Here is a 20,398-nt window from a genome sequence, read left to right as displayed (position 1 = left end):
AAAGATAATGAACAGACTGCTTCTCTAAGCTAAATTCATATAAGGGCTGAAACTGCAAATCAATGAAAAGTGCAGATTCAGAAAACAACTTTCTAAAGCTTAACAAGTGCCTCATAATTATGGCTTTAATATTACAGAAGTTCTGCTCCATGGGCTTGTGACTGGCCATGAAAGTGGTTTTAAATGATTGTATTTTCATTTACTGCTTTCTCAATTTCCTCTTGACTCCTTTGTTCCTCTGTCCTTTGTGTTCACTCTTAGATATTCTTCATGTTTCTGTTAGTTTCTTTTTTTTCCTTTCCACTTCTTGGGGACTGTGGCTCAGGAGGTAAAGCAGGTCATTTAGTTGGGCAGGTTGGTGATTGAATCCCTGACTGCTCCAGTCTGCATGTCAAAGTATCCTTGGACAAGCTCCTGCTGCGCTCATTGGAGTATGAATATTTTCATATTGCATTCACTTGACACGTATTCCTTCATTCATTTGTTTACCAGAGTGATGGTGGAAGGACGTGTCACTCATATCTCATTTTTGCGTCAGCGCTTTTTGCCAGATCCATCCATGCTGTACACAGCAGCTTCATTAATTTCCAAGGCATCCAGATACCAGCAGTTGTTTTTGTTTTCATATCGTCCTACTGTATTATCATCAGAATCTATGATAGACGCATTTAAAATATAGGCAATATCACAGCACAGTTACTATCTTTTACTTGTATTCTACTTTATTTTATCACATTTATTCAGAGTAACTTGGGACACAGGGCTTTGTACAAAACATTTGATCACCTTCAATTTACTGTTGAATCACGAATAGCTGTTAGATTGCTGGGTACCAACAGCCCAGCTGATATGATAAGACTAAACACTTCAAGTGCTGATCAACAAAATATGAAGCAGCAGCAGATCTGATAGCTCCATGACAAAAAATCTATGGCTTTATCTTTTCCTTCATTGTGAAAACAAGGGGGGTTAACAGTTAATCACAGCACATATTGATGTGATGTGAACCTGGTGGTTTCTTTCTATATTTAAGTGTGTTTTTCTGTGTGTTTGTGTGTGTGTGTGTGTGCGTTTATTAATATCTTTGTGGGGACCAAAAATTGGAAATTTACTATACTCGTGGGGACCAACAGCCCTTATGGGGACCAAAATCCCGGTCCCCACAAGTTTGAAGGCATTTTTGGTTACAGTTAGGTTATGGTTAGCTTTAAGCTAAGGGTTAGAGTTAGGCATTCATTTTTGATGGTTAGGCTTAGGATAAGCGGCTAGGGAAAGCATTATGTCAATTAGATGTCCTCACAAAGATATGAAAACGAGTGTGTGTGTATGTGTGTGTGTTGCCTTACTCTCCCATGTTATTTGGAGAGCCTCTGGATGGAAGTCAAAAACTGTGTGATATTATACTTCTGCCATTATGCAAATGCCTTTAGATACAGTCATCCAACACAGGTGGCAGCTTTAGATATGTTCTAAATTGAACCTGAGGTAGTATAGGTTTTTACACAAAGTCAGAAATGATCAAGTAAATAGAGTTGCATATTTAGTCTTGTTATTTCTCTAAGATTGAATTGCTTAATTATCCTCCATAAAAACATTTTTTAAAAGGTGATGAGCTTGTCGATGAAAAAGGTTCTAATAAGAGCGGTGTGTATATTTCTGTAGGACCACTATGACTGGGGTCTCCGAGCCATCAAGTCAGTCCTGGTGGTGGCCGGCTCTCTGAAGCGAGGAGACCCCGGCAGAGCTGAGGACCAGGTGCTAATGCGAGCTCTCAGAGACTTCAACATTCCGAAGATCGTGACCGATGACATGCCTGTTTTCATGGGACTAATAGGAGACTTGTTCCCTGCCTTGGACGTCCCCAGGAAGAGAGACCTGGACTTTGAGAAGGGCGTGAGGGAGTCCATCCTGGACTTGAAGCTGCAAGCCGAGGACAATTTTGTACTAAAGGTGTGGTTACTCCCTGACAGTCTCCAGGGTTATCTGCTGCAGTTTATCCAATTGTATTTTCATTACAGCTGAATAAATGAAGGACCCGTATGAGTGTAAGTCAGTTGCAAAGCTCAGGATGAAAGCAAACATAATCACAAGTTGTCTGAGAAGCATGAGCCAGGTCCCCAGATGGGGGGTTTCATCTTTAACAATTTAGATAGATATTACAGTTGTAGCACTTTCATTTAGATTTATCTTAGTTCTTTCCAAAAGCTGTTTACCTCATGTCATAATGTTCCACTGGGAAATACACATTAGTGTCAAACAAGACACCAGCATCTGGATGAATTGGGCAAATATTGCTGAAAACGAATGAGAGTTCAGGTGCCCAAGCTGATGACCTAATTCTAGTCATTATATTACATACAGATACACACATACAGACTCTCAATAGAAGGCATTGTATGTCAGAGACAGATGTACGCAGGACCAGGGGAAATAAGTGCAATCTGCCTCAGGTCAAATAGACACGGAACCACATAATAACACTCCATCAATGGAGGCTTGCGCTGCACCATGCCACTTAACCCTGACATTGTGAGAGCCAGCCACAGAAATAAACAAAGAGGAGGAGAAACAGAGCAAGAGAGGGAGAGAATTGCAGAGCGGTCAATAACAACCGTCCACACCCAGAGCCTGAACTTTTACTTCTATGTTTGTGTAGCAAACCTTTTGATTTCAGACCGTTAAGGGGGGAGGGCAAGAGCATACCTTTAGTGTTAGCCTGTGCTAGCATTAGTCCTCCGCACATCAAAGCGGTAATCAGCCAGGGTCTTTGAGAGTGCAAAGCTGTCTGTGCTCTGGCTGAATGGATGTGGAGAAGGAGCCCCAAGAAGCCGGGTCGATGGCATTGATTGGATGTATGTTACAACGGAAATGGGGAGGAAATATCTTTCTCTCTTTTTTTTTGTCTCTGTCACTCTTTTTTTAAATCACTCTGTGGTGTCCACTCATACTGAATATGTTAACCCAGAAATGAAGAAGTCTGAACCCACAAAGGAATTTTGGAGCCAGTTAATTTGCAGTTCTAAAAATCAAGAAATGCTGCAGTTTCTGTGGTGAAAGAAAAGCAAACTGTTTAGATATTTTATTTCTAGTTTGCCATTTAGGTTAATTGACAACATTTTCAACAGCACATTGTATTTAAAAGCAGTGTATTGCTGAAACATTAAGCTAAAAAGCATTGTGTGTTTAGGGTCTTGTGATCCTAAAAGAGCACTCCTGCAAACTTAATTAGAAAAACAATTAAAAAATAGAATTTTTAAGTCTCCTCTCTCTTTATGTACACAAAAGAATATACACAGATCATCCACAACACTGATACTTCAATTCAATTCAGTTCAGTTGTATTTATATAGAGCCAAATCACAGCAATACACATTAGTGTTAAACAATTAAAATACACATTTAGCAAAATATGTAATTATCAGTGCAGATTCTTTAGCACTTCTATCATCTGACAGATGACTTTGATCATCTCATTGTGAGCTGCAGGGACAGAAACCTTGGATCCTAAAATTCACTTAGGTGTTACTTTTATTCATACCATCTACAGGGCAACCCCAGTGGCCCAGTGTGTCAAACAGCGGTGCTTTTGTTATAAGAGGTGAGTATTGCAGATATATGTACAAGGTGCCCATTGGCACTGGTGCCTCAATGCATCAGTGCACAGCAATATTGAGAACCGGGCTAATGGTCCTGTTTTAAAGAGTCTCGATAAGGAGGCAGGAAGGGTGGCGGTGTAATAAACAAGTTTCTCAGCCAGGCTACAGTTCATATCCCAATTTGAGAGTTTTGTGTTCTGCTTTCTTGTTTCATTTTAAAGTTACTCCCTCATTTTTACTCACTTTGTACTTTTTCCTTTGTGACTTTGGTTTAGGTACCAATAACTTCATGGCCTGGGATAAAATAGTGATACACATTAGCAGTGCGCTCACCCTGGATTTTAAAGAGCACGAGAGGACTGTGCTTCATGATAGTTATAAAAAGTACTAAAAATAGTACAGACAACTTTCTATACTGCATATATTATGATTGATTAAATCTATAAAGTACTATACAGCTTTAATGTTATGGTTAACCAGTGTAGGTACACATTACTGTGGGGAAAAAAGTATCCTTTTAATGCCATAAACAGATTTGAATGGGGTTTTTTTAATACAAAAGATGAGAGAAAAAGCTAAAACAAATAAATGTGTTATAAAAGTGGGGAAAGTGAGGGGTTACAGTAAATAAGGTTTATTTGTGGCTTGAAAGTTGTGTTTTTTATTGGCTAGGTGCTGTTGAATCAAATGTTTGGCTGGGGAACAAGTCAGCTAGTGTCTTGAGGTTGAGAGCAAGTCAGACTGGTGAGAGAGCTGGAAGCAAGGTGTGTGTGGTGCTGGTAGCTTAACTGAGACACAGGGAGACAAATAGTGTCTTTCACTAATGAGGGCCATCTAAACAAGACAAGTAAACTACAACCTGACATATAATGTTTTGTGTCCAGTCTTTAGTAACAATCTTCAATCGTTCAATAAGACCTGGATTATAGTAACTTGATTAGGTACATGGTTATTTAATGGGGTATTTAATGACGCCCTGCCAGAAACATACAGAGAAACACGGGGCCAACAACAAGACTTTTACTGTGAATTTCTAAGTTAATTTGTAAATTTTGTAGTAACCTGTAAATTGTAAATACTGTAAAACTTTTTTCTGTCATTTAATGGTTGGGCATTGTACAGCTACAAGCATTTCACCCCCATGTCATACTGTGTATGGTTGTGTGTGTGTGACAAATAAAATTTGAATTTGAATTTGACCTGAAAAGAGCGAGGAAAATAGAAAGACTGTAAAAAGATGGTTGGGCAGAGACAACCTAATATTGACCTAATATTTACATTCAAAGCAGCATCACTTCTCCTTATGCACTGCTGCTTTAGACAATCTTGGAGAACCTCCCACTGTTCTTTTGTAGATTTAGTCTGCTTCAGTTTCTTCTGTATTTTCAAAGTAAACCCAGACTGACTCCATAGTGCTGAGATCAGGGCTCTTTGGGCCCATACCATCTGTTAGGGACATCTTTGCTCTTGTTGCAACAGAAAATAGTTCTGGATTTCACAAAACTAGCAAACCGAGCACCATAAAACGAGAGGCGAGGTGGAGCGTATGAAAAGGAAACAAAGGAGATCCAAATAACATCAAAACTTGGTCTTAGTGGAGACTGACCAAATGCCCTTCTCTATCAGTTCTGTTTAATTGTCTGCATATTTGTTTGCCTGCATTTATTAATGCTATCTTAAAATGTCTTTTTAATTCATTAAATTGTTTGGTTTTCAGAGGAGGACACATAATTATACTGTGTAAAATAGATTGGGTGGCATTTTGATTATGCAGACATAGTAGTATGTGCAGAGATCTGTCCTCCCTGAAAACAACTGCTGTCATTTATCGTGGTCTGTGAACAGTGTACTAAGCTGCTGTGCTGCACTGCAATGCATCACACTCCTGTCATTCTGCATATATATTATAGCAGAATAACAAGGAGGAGTTGCACTAGACTGAGCACCACAGGGTACACAGAAAGCTACATATTTGCATATTTTGTAAGGGAATTTAGTCCTCAGTGTTATGTTTTCTTTGTGTCTATATACAAAAAAGAATTTCTAATGTTAAACTGTGTCTGTCTATTAGGTGGTGCAGCTGGATGAACTGCTGGCAGTGCGTCACTCTGTGTTTGTGATAGGGAATGCAGGCACTGGGAAGAGCCAGGTGATGAGATCACTCCACAGGACCTATCAGAACATGAAGTGTCGGCCCGTGTGGGCAGACCTCAACCCTAAGGCTGTGACCAATGACGAGCTCTTTGGCATCATCAACCCAGCAACCCGAGAGTGGAAAGATGGTGATTACAGAGTCCTTCACAGATACAATGTGATCAGTGCAAAGTGTTTAGTGACCTGTCTCAAACATCCAAAATGTCTCATGTCCTTCCTGCAGGTCTGTTCTCCAATATAATGCGCGAATTGGCCAACATTAGTCACGGCGGACCAAAGTGGATTGTTGTGGATGGAGACATTGACCCAATGTGGATTGAGTCACTCAATACAGTCATGGATGACAACAAGGTGCTATTGAATTAAACACATGCGAGTGTGTGCTTGTATTGATTTAAAGAAAATGTCAGTTTGACACAGAATAAAAGACTGTCTGTTGTTCACTGAACGAGCATTCAGATATGAAAAGGGAACGTGGTTGACTCATCACTGATACGAAAGGATAGTAAACTGTTTGTACTCTCTGAATGAGAGAGTGAATAACGGTGTCTGCATGTAAAAAGAGGCTTGGACTGTGTGCCAGGCACAAAAAGAACACATTCTGTTTAAGTTATTTCTGTTATTTCTGTGTGTGAAAATCTGCTTTCCCCTCTTGTTAGGTGCTGACTCTGGCCAGTAATGAGCGGATCCCTTTGAACCCCACCATGAGGCTGGTGTTTGAGATCAGCCACCTTCGCACTGCCACCCCTGCTACTGTATCCAGAGCGGGTAGTTCTTGTTATTCCTCTTTTCTCACTGTTTTACTTTTGCTCTTCTGATAAGTGTTTAACCCTTTAAAGCTGGTCTTAGCAGGCACGCTCCGTTTTGAGTAACTATTTTTAAATCCCGGTAGCACTGCAACCACGTAAGCTAGCTCAATAATTTTTTTTGGATATGAAACCGGAGGAGTTGTACTTACATCTTATGCCATCAGCTTGTCCTAGGTCACGGTTTCCTTCCACATATAGCTTTGCAAAAACTGCATAAAAATCACTTGCAGCAACAAAAACATAATATTCCAGAAACACGCTTTGCCGATCCGATCAGCTGTTCGTAACACTTCCTACGTCCATCAGCGCAAACTATCACATGTCCGCCATGACCTGCCCAAAACCGGAAGTGATGTCATTTTGCGGAAATGTAGTTTTTTACCATCAGGGCCTTATGAGCCTATACTGGTGTTTTTAAAAGTTATGTTTGACTTTATGACTTTCTGGATTCATATTGCACTGCTGGAAATAGTTTATTTTGATGCACATGCTGTTTTTTTTGCAAATTTGCATTATAATATTTATTTTCGTTTTTCCTGCAGTATATAAAAATTGGTGTATTTCAAAAATAAAACTATGAAGACACTCAAAATAAATTTCCTGTGGTGGGAAACTATTTTGTGCAACTTTTTCGTATTCACAGTTTTGAGGGATAAGCCTCTTAAATTTCTCTAACTAGAAATATATGTTAAAAAACAAAAATTATTTTCAATTGTTTTGTAGTTTATTGCACTTTTTTGCAATTTATGTAATTACTATGCACTTAATGCATACATATTATTAAAATTTGGACTATAATGGTTGTATTGATGTATAGCAACTTGAAATGCTCCCAAAAATGGCACTACAACATGTAAAAATATAATATAAGCTCTGGCGGACTTGATTCTATGATAGGTCTTAAAGGGTTAAAAAGGACCAAATTCACTGTGGGCCACTAAGTTAAATATGATTTAATTCTTTTGTGTGTCTGTCACATAGCTCTAATTAGCAATATGTGTGTTTGTGAACTTGTGAACCAAGCTGGGTAGCGTTAGCTAATAGCTTAGCACTCCACCCTCTCATTCAGGTATGGTCACTTCTAGCTCCAAAAAATGAAGTTGCAGTGGCCAAAAGGTGCAAAAGCTCCAAAATCAGTGGCTGATGTCATAGTGGTTCCATCCATCTTTTATATACGGCATGCTTGGTGCATGGAAGGTAGGGTGGGGGGGTTCAGCAGAAGTCCAAAAAATATCGTTGCCCAAATCCAGCCCTGTTATAAACACTGTAAACCTGAATGTGATAAATTTAAATCTTACTCTATGTTTTTTTTTTCAGGCATCCTTTACATAAACCCAGCAGACCTTGGGTGGAATCCACCAGTGTCAAGCTGGATCGACAAGAGGAAAGTCCAGTCAGAGAAGGCCAACCTGACCATTCTCTTTGACAAGTATATCCCACCTTGCCTGGAAGCACTCAGGTCGAGGTAACGCAGCTCCTCTGTGGCTTTGTGCCACTGTAACAGGAAGTGCATGGAGTCATATATTGACGCAGGATGTTGGGGTGTGACATAACACGTAACAAATGGTACTAAGTGGGCGTGTTAGACGAGCAAACACGGACTGAGTCAGCAGAATTGGATGGTGCTTTCTATACAGGACCACTCGCCTCTTCCAACACCTCCATCACTGCTCCTATTAGAGCACACAGCAAAAACAGGAAGCAGAGGAGGGCACATTTGTTCACAATGTGAGACAGTGTGTATGGAACCACTGTGCCACAGCTCATAAATATGTCATCTCTTTTCTTGGACTTCAACATAATTCAGTGTGTTCAATTGAAAGAAGCTGTGTTTGTTCTGTTAAATGAGGAAAAGAAACATGTGATCCAATTCAAAACTGCAGATTATAACACCAGAGTTTAACATTTTATTGTTTGCTGTGTACACAGTTGTTCCTTTATGTACTGAATGAGCAACATGAGACGACTACAATGCTTGAATCGTGTGATGTAATGTATCTATCTTTGTTCAGGTTTAAGAAAATCATCCCTATCCCTGAGCAGAGTCTGGTCCAGATGCTGTGCTACTTGCTGGAATGTCTTCTGACTCCAGAAAACACCCCGGCAGACTGTGCCAAAGAACTTTATGAGCTCTATTTTGTCTTTGCTGCGGTCTGGGCCTTTGGAGGGGCCATGTTTCAAGACCAGGTAATGCAAAGGGCTCTAGGCGTGTGAGATAAGTACTAAGTGGTTGCATAAAGAAGGAAAAGAATGGGAAATAACTGAAACAGCTGAATAATTTTTCTCCCCATAACCCCTTCCTGAGAGAGTTTCTTGCACTTGGTATTTCTTGGTATTATTCCATCCGTGATGGCTCTTATGCAACTCAACTCTGTGTCTCTATTTGTGAAAAGTCATTTCAATGTTATTTTCAGTTGATGAAATGGCAGGGGTTTTAAAAGGGAGAGATCTTCATCTGAAAATGAAGTGGACTCCATTCCCCCTGAACAACACACAGACTGGCTGAATTTAAATCAGCAGGAGAGCCATGGCGAACAGTTGCTAAGCAATCCAGTTAGTGCCGTACAGTAAGCGCGTCCGTCTAAGTTATGGGATAAAACTGCTTTCCCCTTGGTACAAATGTACTCCACTTTATTTTCCCATCACAGATGCATTTAAATGCTAAGTGGTTTTATTGACTGGAGAGTTGGTAGTGAATAGAGAAGACAGGTAGGAAGGAGTGGGGAGGCAGAGAGGAAGGCGAGGAGCTGCCAGCCAGCAGGTGATGAGGCTACTTCACCGTCTGAATCGCAGAGATGCATAGATACGCCTGCCATCTCTTATTTTCCACCCTTCATCTGCTGTAGCTGGATCACTATATTGCTGCCATTTATTTGTCCTCTGGTTTGCATTCGCACCAGTATAAATCAAACACATAGATCCATCGCTACTGTACAGAAAAGAAGCAGAGGGGAAGTCATTTTAGAGTATTGACCGCTCGCCTACCCTCTGTGTCTCTGCATGTGTGCTCTGTGTGAGCACAGCTGGTTGACTACAGAGTGGAGTTCAGCAAGTGGTGGGTGACCGAGTTCAAAACCATCAAGTTCCCTACCCAGGGCACCGTGTTTGATTACTACATCGACCCCAAGAGTAAGAAGTTTGAACCCTGGTCCAAGATGGTGCCCAAGTTTGAGATGGATGCAGACACACCACTTCAGGTACAACAAAGGTTTTAGATTAGATGCTTTTTTGTGTGTTTTCTTTCATTCTTTGCTTTCTTAGGTTTTATGTGCTAATTACGTGACTAAATGTTCCAACCAGCCAATCAGTAGCCATCTTGAAAAACCTCAAGGCGTTAATGTTGGCAGTTATTATTAAACTTTTAAACTAACATTAATTTGTATGATCCAAAGCTTATTCCTTTAAATAAAAACTACTGTTAAAAATTGCTCCAAAAGGGTTTGAAAAAAATTCATTTCTTTGGAAGTTCTAACAGAATATTTACTGTTTTAAAGTATAGACTATCACAATGTCAGCCGACAAATTTGACACATTGGACAACTTTGAGCAAAAGTTAACACCAAGGCATGTTCACCAAGGGTTTGTGAAAACTGTCACAGAATTAGGATTACATTCTGCAGGTGGCTGTAACGTAACTCCAAATGCTCTAGATGTGTGAATAGACAAGCGCTTGTCTTTATGTCAACCATAGCTAATATTTTAAAGACCTGTCCACATGAGAAAAAGTGATCAGAATAATACACCTAGAATTTAAAGTAGCTACAGTAGTTCTTCCTGTTGTGCATAGCAGCAGGATGGGGACTCAATTGGAGATAAAGTATCTGAATTTCAGGAGCTGGACCACACCTCCAAACACGCTCCTTCCGGTTCTCATCTATATAGGTTCCCCCAGTTCTACAAGCCATTCATTCTCATTTACGTGCCCCACCCTCCATCCCCTTTTCACTTCTTTAACTTCTTTACTTCTATGGGGATCTGCCAGGCCCAGGAGCCGCTGTCAAACCTAAAATGAGGACGTGGGCCCAGCGAGTGAAAAACAGGATAGAGGCAGAGTAAAAGTTAATACCGTAATCCAACTCTTGAATACAAGCTGATCTTGTACATTGGTGGGCACTCACAATGCAAATCAGGTAACAAACACACAAAGGACAAAGGAGCGGCTTTGCAATATTACACGATTTAGACAATTAGGAATACGAGGAAACAAAACGGTATAGAATAACAAGGAATGTATGAGGTATAATAACGACACTGAACAGTCTTACCGGTGTTCCCATCAGACAATGTGTATCAAATATTTGTGAATGATTCCCATGTTGCAGGCATGCCTGGTCCACACTACAGAGACCATTCGAGTTCGTTACTTCTTGGACCATCTGCTGGAGTACCGAAGGCCTGTCATGCTGGTTGGAAACGCTGGCACCGGGAAGTCTGTTCTGGTTGGGGAAAAACTGGGATCACTGGACGCAGAGAAATATATGATCAAAAATGTCCCTTTTAATTATTATACCACATCTGCTATGCTTCAAGGTAGGAATGATTTAAAATGGCAAATGGCACACCTCTCTGTTTAAGCTGTGCATCTGAAGGACTGTAATTGATTAAATAACTGTGCTAAGCTGTTGCATGAGGTCATAGTACTGATGGAGTTTGCTTTTTTACCCCTCATTCATAAAAGACTGATAGAGTATTGATTTCACCAAGCCGGCTATGCAGGCAGTTCGTGACTTTGATACCATCGTGTATCTACTAAAAATCTGCGATGATTTTGAATCTTAGTGGCTTCGACCTCAAGGTCAAGGTCAGAGGTCAAGTTTTGTGAATGTGATAACTTAAGAATGTGGCAACAGAGGATTTTTATCCCATAAATGTGTTTACTTGGAGACTGAGGGGTAGCACTGGAAGTCACCAGTATTTCTTCTACTGATGCTGACCAACTCACAGTGATCCTTACAGAGAGACATATGAAATCATGATTGCATGATTTATATAGCCATAGCTGTGTTTCTGTAAGGTTACTCAAAAAATTTGAAAACATCAACATTAATATAAAAGTTATTTTACATAATTTTACAGTTTGTTTTACATAAATATTGTAAAAAAAAAAAAAAGAAAGGAAAAAAAAGTAGAATATTTTTATGTTAAAGGATATGTATATTATAGAGCCCCGCAGGGGACATGGGAGAAAAAAAATTAAGACGGACTTTTGCGAGATCTCGCAAAACTATCTCGGGATCTCGCAAAAGTTTTGCGAGATCTCGCAAAAGTCCGTCTTAATTTTTTTTTTCTCCCATGTCCCCTGCAGGGCTCCGTAGTATATGATCTTTAATCAGGGATACTCGGTCTTTTCTGTGTTGGGGTCTCTGTCAGGACACAGAGTCCCAGAACAGAGCAGCCAAATGTAAATTACTGCAAATATAAATAACAAATCTGTGTTTGTCTTTAGCTGCTGGTTAACCCTGTGAAGTCTAAGTCATCAGAGACAATTGCCTTAGAGTTAGTGTCAGAGTCGTCATGACAACTTGGGCCTCCGAAGGTTGAAGATACAGTTTATCAAAAGAAATACATACGTACATCCATGCAAATGTAGCATGGGTAATGCTGCTGATCCGAATCTTTATTTTCCATATTGGGACACCTCAGACTGCTTTAGTGCCTGTACCCTGTGTCCTTGTGTCTTTTTCTTGTCAGTGCTTAACACACAGAAATGTCTAACTGCTCTTTGCATGTTGCAGCTCACTTGAAATGTCAATTAATATTTTTCTTTTTTTTCTTCTTTTATTGTAAATCACACTGAGACCTAAAAAGTTAAAAATACTAAAACAGCAAAAAGAGAATAATAGAAAATTATATTTCGTATAGTGGAATAATTTTTCTTACATATTAGTTATCATTGCCTTGGGTGTTCTTCTAAAGTCAAAATGACCCCAACTCCCAGATTCGAAGCTACTCTGTAAATGCTGTTTTTCAGTTACAGTTTCCTCTGTGCTGATTTTCCTCTTTCTGCTGTCTGCTCTTTCATTCATCTCCCGCACAGCTGTGTTAGAAAAACCCCTTGAGAAGAAAGCAGGGCGCAACTACGGACCCCCAGGCAGCAGAAGACTGATCTACTTCATAGACGACATGAACATGCCTGAGGTGGATGCATATGGCACGGTTCAGCCTCACACACTAATACGCCAACACATGGACTACAACCACTGGTAAGGCGCTGTCATTTATCATGTAGCTGTGCAGTATCCACACATGTATGGGAGAGAATATACACGTGCTGCTTGAAAGAGGAACATTATACTTATAGGTTGTGCTGTCAGAGGTGATTTTCAGAAAATGCTACATCAGCACCGCTTTAATTGCTCAAATGATGGACAGTTTTGACAATTTCTCCCTGTATTAACAGATAAAGGGATCATTCAGATAATTGAGTGCCAGTAGCTGATAGCTGTGAAATGTTAATAATTCGCAGCTTTCCTCTGAAAACTCCCTCATTTTAGTATTCACAGAAATCCCTGCCTTAGTATCAATATGCTACAACTTTTATGAGTGTCAAAAGTCAAATGTGGGAGCAGGCTTGTGTGATTCGCCTTAAAAGGATTTTGTTGCTCATCTCTCTGACACAGTGAAGCCATTCTGAACATGGTTCCACTGCGTCAGACACAGGCTAACTGGCTTAGACACGGTCAGCCCATTAGAGATATGCTAGGAGGATTTCAGGTATGAAATTTAGAGGAAGGAGGATGCTGCTGTGCCACGCCAGCTTAAGTGGGAGCTGAGGCGTCCATATCTGCAAAAGTGTGTGTGGGTGTGTGTGTGTGTGTATTAGAGACAGGGGGCATGAGTATTTTTCTGCAGGCAAGACTGTTAAAGAGTGATTTTTTTCTGCATGTGTGTGTGGACTCCCAGGTATGAGCGTAATAAGCTGCTTCTGAAGGAAATACACAACGTTCAATATGTGTCCTGCATGAACCCCACAGCTGGCAGCTTCACCATAAATCCACGGTTACAGGTACACACACACACACACATTCGGCCTCCCAGCACGCTGTGATCCACTGGTTATGCAACTCGCTGCTGAGGTTTCACGTGCACTACATCTCACACGTTATCAGTTTTTCTTTAAATTTGCTTTCTGAGTTTGAATTCAGAACCATTATCGACAAGTTTAGCAGATGTGAATTTAGCCCAGTCCTAAACCCTTTTCACTGACCTTTACTTTTAGTCTAGGACTAAGTTAATCTAAATATGCTGTTTTACAGTCATTTATTTCTTCCTTGTGAATTTGCCAAATTGTTTGTTTCTCTCTTTGTTAATTTGTCTGTCCCTTCATGCAGAGTTGATTAGATTTTGACAAAACTTTCAGGAAGCGTTAACTCCATCGTTTCTCAACATTATAATTCAGCATTTAGAAAATTAGACTGGTTTGCCTGAGGGTGGTGCCGCATTTATTCTTGCCTATTTGTGTGGCTTTGCGTTATCACACACACAACTAATCTAATGTAAGAAATTAGAAAAGAAAAAAAGAAAATATCCCAATATACATTCTTGTGGCTTTCTGCCGTACAGAGGGGCTATACTACAGAAGATTTCAGGGTCAGAGTTAAAGAAGTTGCAAACAACTTCTGCAAATATATAGTATTAGAAACACAACAAGCCAGTGTGCAGCATGATGAGGACTTTGTAATGTGATATTACAAGTCACCATTCAGTACTGATTCACAGATATAGCAGAAGTGTAGGCATATTGTTTGGTATTTTTAATATACAATACAGAAAAACGATGTGGGTAATTTTAAAAACCATATCATCACATAGTTTTTCCAGCAGAGCAGCTCCAATTCCATTATTTACAGTATATCCAGCCAGCGTGTCTATTACATGCTTTGCTGTGATGTCAGGTTTATCCAGCCCTGTCTCCAACAAATGTAGCAGAGCAACATCACAGCTGGGTCACATCAAGCTGCTAGTTTTTAAAATACATTGGTTTCAGTCTAAAGTAAAAGAAAATGCACACCCCATTCAGTAGCTTAGGTGCAGTAATAATGTTCTGTATAACTTTATTAATGGCATCGTTATGGCGAAACTTTTGTTTATTGAGGTCCTACCGACTGATTCCACATGGATTAAGATGTAGGCTTGACTGGGCCACTGCAACACCTTGCTTCTATTTTGGCCTCTCTTTCGTTAACTTGCTGGTGTGCTTGGGTTCATTGTTTGACTATAGAATATTTTCTGTCAGCATTTGTGATCAACTCGACAACTGCAAAGTGCCTAGGTCTATTTACTACAACACTAGTCAAATTTATTCGTGTAGCACTATTCAGACACAAGGTAATTTATAATGCTTTACAAAGGGATGTAAAGATGACTTCAAAGAGGCATTTATAACATTTATGTAAAGCATGCACAAACAGTCGTGATAGAAATGTTTTACAACCATTAGAAAAACTAACTCGTTTGATGCTTTGAAGAGTTGTTTTCCATGTTCACAGTTGTCTATCTGTCTCTGCTGTATGAATCTAGTTGTTTCAGTTACAGTCTCAGTAAAAGCAATGTCAAAAGAGCAGTAAAACTGTGGGAGGACAGAGTCCTCTATGTTATGTCCCAGGGAAAGCCGTTTGACTCTGCACTGCCATGCCTAATCTGAGACCATATGTAAAACGGGGAACCATCCACTAGAAAATAATAGAGATAAAAGGTTAAGAAGGAGGTTGCAGCCAGAGTGGAATGAAAGACAATAGATGTATTATTGGGAAGGGACGCAAGGCCAAGAGCGTTGGAGGTAGATTCAAACTGTTCTGTCATGGTGTAGATATGAAGTTGAGTAGGAATAGTGTGAATAGTGTTATAAAGGTAAAGAGTGCCAAACAGGATCAGAAGTTAGAAGCTGGAAATTGAAGGGTGAATGTTGTCACTGGATGTGCCCTGTGAGTTAGATGTCAGTTAGAAGAGAAAGAGGACTCCTGGAGTAAGTTGAATGAAGTGGTAGAGAGTATCACTAGTGGACTGAGAGTGGTGACTGGACCAGACTTCAGTGGACATGAAGTGAACAAAGATTTATGTGATTTTAATGCTCTGGCTCGGTTGTGAAGCACTTTATGAGCTTTGTCTCGAAAGGTGCTATAAAAATAAAATTTTATTCTACTTGCTTTACTGTTACTAATATTGTGCAGAGTTCAGGGAGGAGCTGAGACGGGCTCTGGGTGGTAGGGAAAAGTTATCAGAAGACTGTGAAAGTACAGCTGAAGTGGTGAGGGAACCTGCCAAGAAGGTGTTTAGTGTATTTTCTGCACAGAGAAAATAGGACAGGAGACTTGGAATGGAATTGGTGGAATAAGGAAGTAAAGGATTATTTAAAAGAAGATGCTGGCAAATAAAAAGTGGAACAAGCAGAGATGAAGAAAGTAGACAGGACTACTGGGAGGCTTGGTATACGGCAAAGAGAGAGGTGGTTAAAGGATTATGGCGAGTTATATGTGAGGCTGGACATAAGGAAAGAGAAAAGGACCTGTAACAATTGGTGAGGCACAGAAACTGAGCTGGAAAAGATATGCAGCTGGCCAGGAAGATTAAGGATACAGATGGAAATGTACATATGAAAGAGTGGAGCTGAATAAAGAAAATGTTCAGAGGATTAGTAAGCAGAAGTGAGGGCAGCTTTGAAGTGCATGAAGAACAGAAAGGGGGCTGGTCCAGTTGATATAATGTTTGCTTTCAGTGTGTTGATGAAGGTGGAGGCATGCTTTGGAGAGAAGAGCGGAATCAAGACAGAATACATATGTGAGAATGAGAGGATAGACAGGTGTACCAGTAAAGCTGTAAAGAGTAAATGTGGTAAAACAAACATCTGTCAAAGATCAAGAATTTAATAAGTGAAAGAATCAAAACACAGAGTGAGACTGACATCAATTAGTTGTCGTTTGAGCATTGTTTGCCATATTGTCACTAAATGATTTTGTGGCTAGCATCATATCTAACATCTGAAGGAGTAGATCAACAGCTGCAGGGCTTAGATAAGAGAACAATGCTGCAGACTCCAATTTAAAAGGACTTTAACATGAACATCAAAACGTTCTCACAGAACATTCAGGTCCAGAGTGTAATGCTCAACTGTAGGAAGATTGTTGGACTGAATTCTTTTCGATACTGTTGCGATTGCTTCCTCTGGTAGAAAAAGAACAGATGACGGTAGGTCAGGGTGCCGCTTGTCATTACACTGAAACAGCTTGTAGAAAAGTTAGTGAGACATGCCTGCAATGAAGAGGTTGGGGGACAAACTTTGGTACATGGCTACAGCGTTAAAGAAGAGAGAGATCAACGATCTGAAGGTATTTAGTGTACTTTATTAGGGGCAGGAGGAGGTGATTCAGCAGGAGAGATTTCCAGCAGTTGTACTATCAGTGCTGCAGACATGATAGGTAGGAGAGTAAAACACTCCGTCTGTCTCTGATGTTTTTTAAAAACGAACTTTGTGGAATGAGAGAGCAGGTGTAAATACTAATGTTTCTAGGGACTGTTTTTTAACTGTGGAGTAAAATACACTTGCTGCTCCAGGAAATATTTCAATTTATTAAGTGGGGAAAAAAGCTTTACAAACCTAGCAGGCCCTATGGGAAAATGTAATTGTCCTATAAACCTAATTACTGGTTGTGTCACCCTTGGCAGCGAATTGCAATCAAGCATTTGCGATAACTGGCAATGAGTCTTTCACATTGCTGTGGGGGAACTTTGGCCCACTCTTCTTTGCAGAATTGTCTTATTTCAACCACAGGAGGATTTTTGAGCATGAAGGGCCTGTTTAAGGTCATGACAACACATCTCTATCAGATTTAAGTCTGGACTTTGATTACTTGTGTTTGATTACACGCTTGTTTTCCCTCCTTATAAATGAAATTATTTACCAACTGCATTTAGTATTCATTTGGGTTATCTTTGTCTAATATTAAAATTTGAGTGACGATAATTTCTCACAGCACTTAATTTTCTTTATCTTGTTGTGGAGCAGCAGACATCCAATAGAATGAGGGACATTTTTGTTTAATAAATGAAAGTTTTGGTACTTGGCTAAATGCAGATTATTTCTGACCTTGTCCTCTGCAGTTAGATTAAAAATGACTTTTGTTTACAGACACAAACTCTGACTGACCTGGAGTCACACACTTTGTACACCCAGACATTCACCCTGTCATATTTAAATTCTAAAGTCATTCTTGACTGGGTGACAGCCTTTCTTCACTTATTGCTGCAAACACCCACAAGGTGACCCTTGGTTTCATTCTGGAAACAAACCGACTGCATAATAAGTGACAAACATGTGTTTACTCTTGCCTCCTTTATGCTCTGCCCCCCTCTATAGCGCCACTTCTCAGTTTTTGCCCTGTCGTTTCCCGGAGCCGAGGCCCTGAGCACCATCTACACCTCCATTCTGTCTCAGCACCTGAGAGGAGAGGGTTTCAGTGCTGCCCTGCAGAAAAGCTGCTCCACCCTTGTGCAGTTAGCCCTGGCCTTGCACCAGCGCGTCTCCTCCGCCTTCCTCCCCACCGCAGTCAAGTTCCACTACATCTTTAACTTGCGAGACCTCTCCAACATTTTCCAGGTACTGAACACATACACCAGAAGGATTTATCCATGCAGAAATGATTTGAGAGGTATGACCTCAAGCTAAACTTCTCACAACGAAAGGCAAGAAGTTACCTCCATAAAGTTGGGAGCTTTTTTCCACATCACTCCTTTTAACTTGCTCCTTTCTGTTTCTACGGCTCTGCTTCCCATTGCGGGTAGAGCCAGGCTTCTATCACTAATTTCTCATCTAAATGATTATTGATTTAAGAGCTGAGTCTGAAAGCCAGAAATAAGTCTGAAATAAGTGTAACAGAAAATAGAATGGATTTGCACTTCCACGGGTGTTAGTGATGATTTAATGTATTTAAATGAATATAATATCAGAGCGCTGTAGCTGTCAGGGGAGAAGCTTTTGGGGCAATATTTCTGTCAGAATCCTCCACGGTTTCATGGAGGGCAGGCTCTCATTTAACACCCTCCGTTGTATAATTAATGCTTTAAGCCACTGAGCTATAGGAACTAGATTTTTCATAATTTTAGCTTGGAGTTTACAGAGGACCAACTGAGGTCCAACTGAGTTTTTCACTGTGCAGAATATATAGGTGTGAAACTATGCTAGTTTAGATTCTTTTCTAATCCTGATTTTTTTTTCATATAGGCTGAAATTTCACTCCAGAGTTTGGGCAAGCAAAACTCACAAACATGACAAACAAAGCCGGTCAGTTAAAAGCAAAAACTGCCCAAAAATACCAGCAATCAAAATCAAAATAGCAGCTGAATCCAAAAAGGCCATTAGCAAAAGCTTAAAAGGACAGCAATCATCTGCCTGTGGTCTGCCAAGCACGTCGTGTGGTTCAGAATGACTGGTACATGATGGACCTCAAGTGACAACTTTCACTGCCCCAGAAGAATGTAGACAAGTTCAAATTCATTGAGCACAAAATGTAAGTGCAGGGAGGCAGCAGGAGAGTCTCCAAGTGTAACTGTATAAAAGCATACAAAAAGGAACGCAGCTATGTGCAATATTGTTATTTGTGCATATTTGTCACAATATCAAGATTTTCCTTTAAGTGGTGATGCAGTGCTTACGATTCACAGTGAGGTTTGAACCTGGTGACCAGCTGAGTTTGCAGTTCCTCTGTGTGCTTGTGTGGGTCTGCTTTAGGAATTCTGGTTTTCACAATCCAAAGACTTTCATGTTACATGTGATTCTAAATTAGCCGTAGGTGAATGTTAATGAATGGGTGTCCAGGGTGTATCCTGTCTTTTGTCTTATTACAACCGGGAAAGGCTTCAGCACCCTCATGTGCTGTTCATTTATGGGTGGATGGAAAGTTATTATTCACGTTTATTGTGATCCACGCCAAGGATGGTGTGGATCGAAGAACAGCAAAACCAGTGGGGACACCACTGTGATGTGGAGATGTGGGAGTGTCTTTAGTTATCTCACCAGAAACAAGAATGGTAAAGACAGCTCTGTGCTGCACACTGGAGGGCTCGAAACAGCAACTCAAGAAGCTAGAATAGCTAGACCTTCAGGCATTGATAAAATACCAACACTTAGTGAATAGACAAGTACACAGTACAAAAATATTTTAGCATTGCCAAACACTGAAGAGAGCAATATTAGATGCCAAAATTCATACAGTCCTACATCACTGGGTTACGGTACTTTTCTATAACAGATAATGTGGTAGGCCTCACTGAGTTTAAGGAAAGAAAGAAAAGAGAGAGCCAGATAAAGTTTTTAAACCATCCCACCACACCTGGCAAATCACTGCATGATGTAGATGCAATGTCAGTGTTCAGCCGTCACAAGGAGAGACTCTTTTTAGACCAGATTGTCAGATGAAGTATGCTGAGCCTTCTGCACTTTAAGATTAAAGCCTACTTATCGTCCTTGCCAATGCACTCGCCCTGACCACCTAAAGACTTAGCTTCTAGGTCCTAGATCACACACATCGCTGCCGTCAAAAAGTTGGGAATTAAATTGCACTACAACACTTTGAAGCTAGTGTTTAAATAAGCCATTCTGCCTCTTTCATCAAAATCTTTTTTTTTTTAATTGGTCTGCACAGCGAGATCGGACATCTAATAACCACAAAGAGGAAACAATGTCAAAGCTGTCTCCTCTCCCCATCCTGAGAGGAAATGTAAAGAAAGCCAGAAAATGGACTCCTGGAGCTTATTTGAAGTTTTTTTTTTACTCAGTTCTCGCCGCAAAGACCCGAGGACAGGTGGGAAGAGGCGAGAAACCTCTTAGCTTACAGCTCTGCCTCG

The 20,398-nt window shown here is 40.3% G+C and overlaps 1 protein-coding gene across 1 annotated transcript in view; it reads left to right on the top strand.

Annotated features, from left to right (window-relative positions):
- The window catches only part of dnah9 (dynein, axonemal, heavy chain 9), a 179,360-nt gene that overhangs the window by 55,507 nt on the left and 103,455 nt on the right, over positions 1-20,398 (top strand). Inside the window, exons 37-47 of the mRNA XM_086304951.1 lie at positions 1,663-1,950; positions 5,668-5,878; positions 5,974-6,101; positions 6,410-6,518; positions 7,877-8,024; positions 8,572-8,746; positions 9,583-9,756; positions 10,882-11,089; positions 12,597-12,762; positions 13,463-13,565; positions 17,913-18,152. Of these exons, the coding sequence (XP_086161077.1) occupies positions 1,663-1,950; positions 5,668-5,878; positions 5,974-6,101; positions 6,410-6,518; positions 7,877-8,024; positions 8,572-8,746; positions 9,583-9,756; positions 10,882-11,089; positions 12,597-12,762; positions 13,463-13,565; positions 17,913-18,152 (1,950 nt within the window). The remainder of the gene's footprint in view (positions 1-1,662; positions 1,951-5,667; positions 5,879-5,973; positions 6,102-6,409; positions 6,519-7,876; positions 8,025-8,571; positions 8,747-9,582; positions 9,757-10,881; positions 11,090-12,596; positions 12,763-13,462; positions 13,566-17,912; positions 18,153-20,398) is intronic.

This window comes from Aulonocara sp. 'chitande type north' Nkhata Bay, linkage group LG8, assembly GCF_057382095.1.
Source record: "Aulonocara sp. 'chitande type north' Nkhata Bay isolate Kocher_YH1m ecotype deep benthic linkage group LG8, A_spYH_male_GT1.1, whole genome shotgun sequence".
In the NCBI taxonomy this organism is placed as follows: Eukaryota; Metazoa; Chordata; class Actinopteri; order Cichliformes; family Cichlidae; genus Aulonocara; species Aulonocara sp. 'chitande type north' Nkhata Bay.
This window is presented reverse-complemented; position numbering and strand designations above follow the sequence as displayed.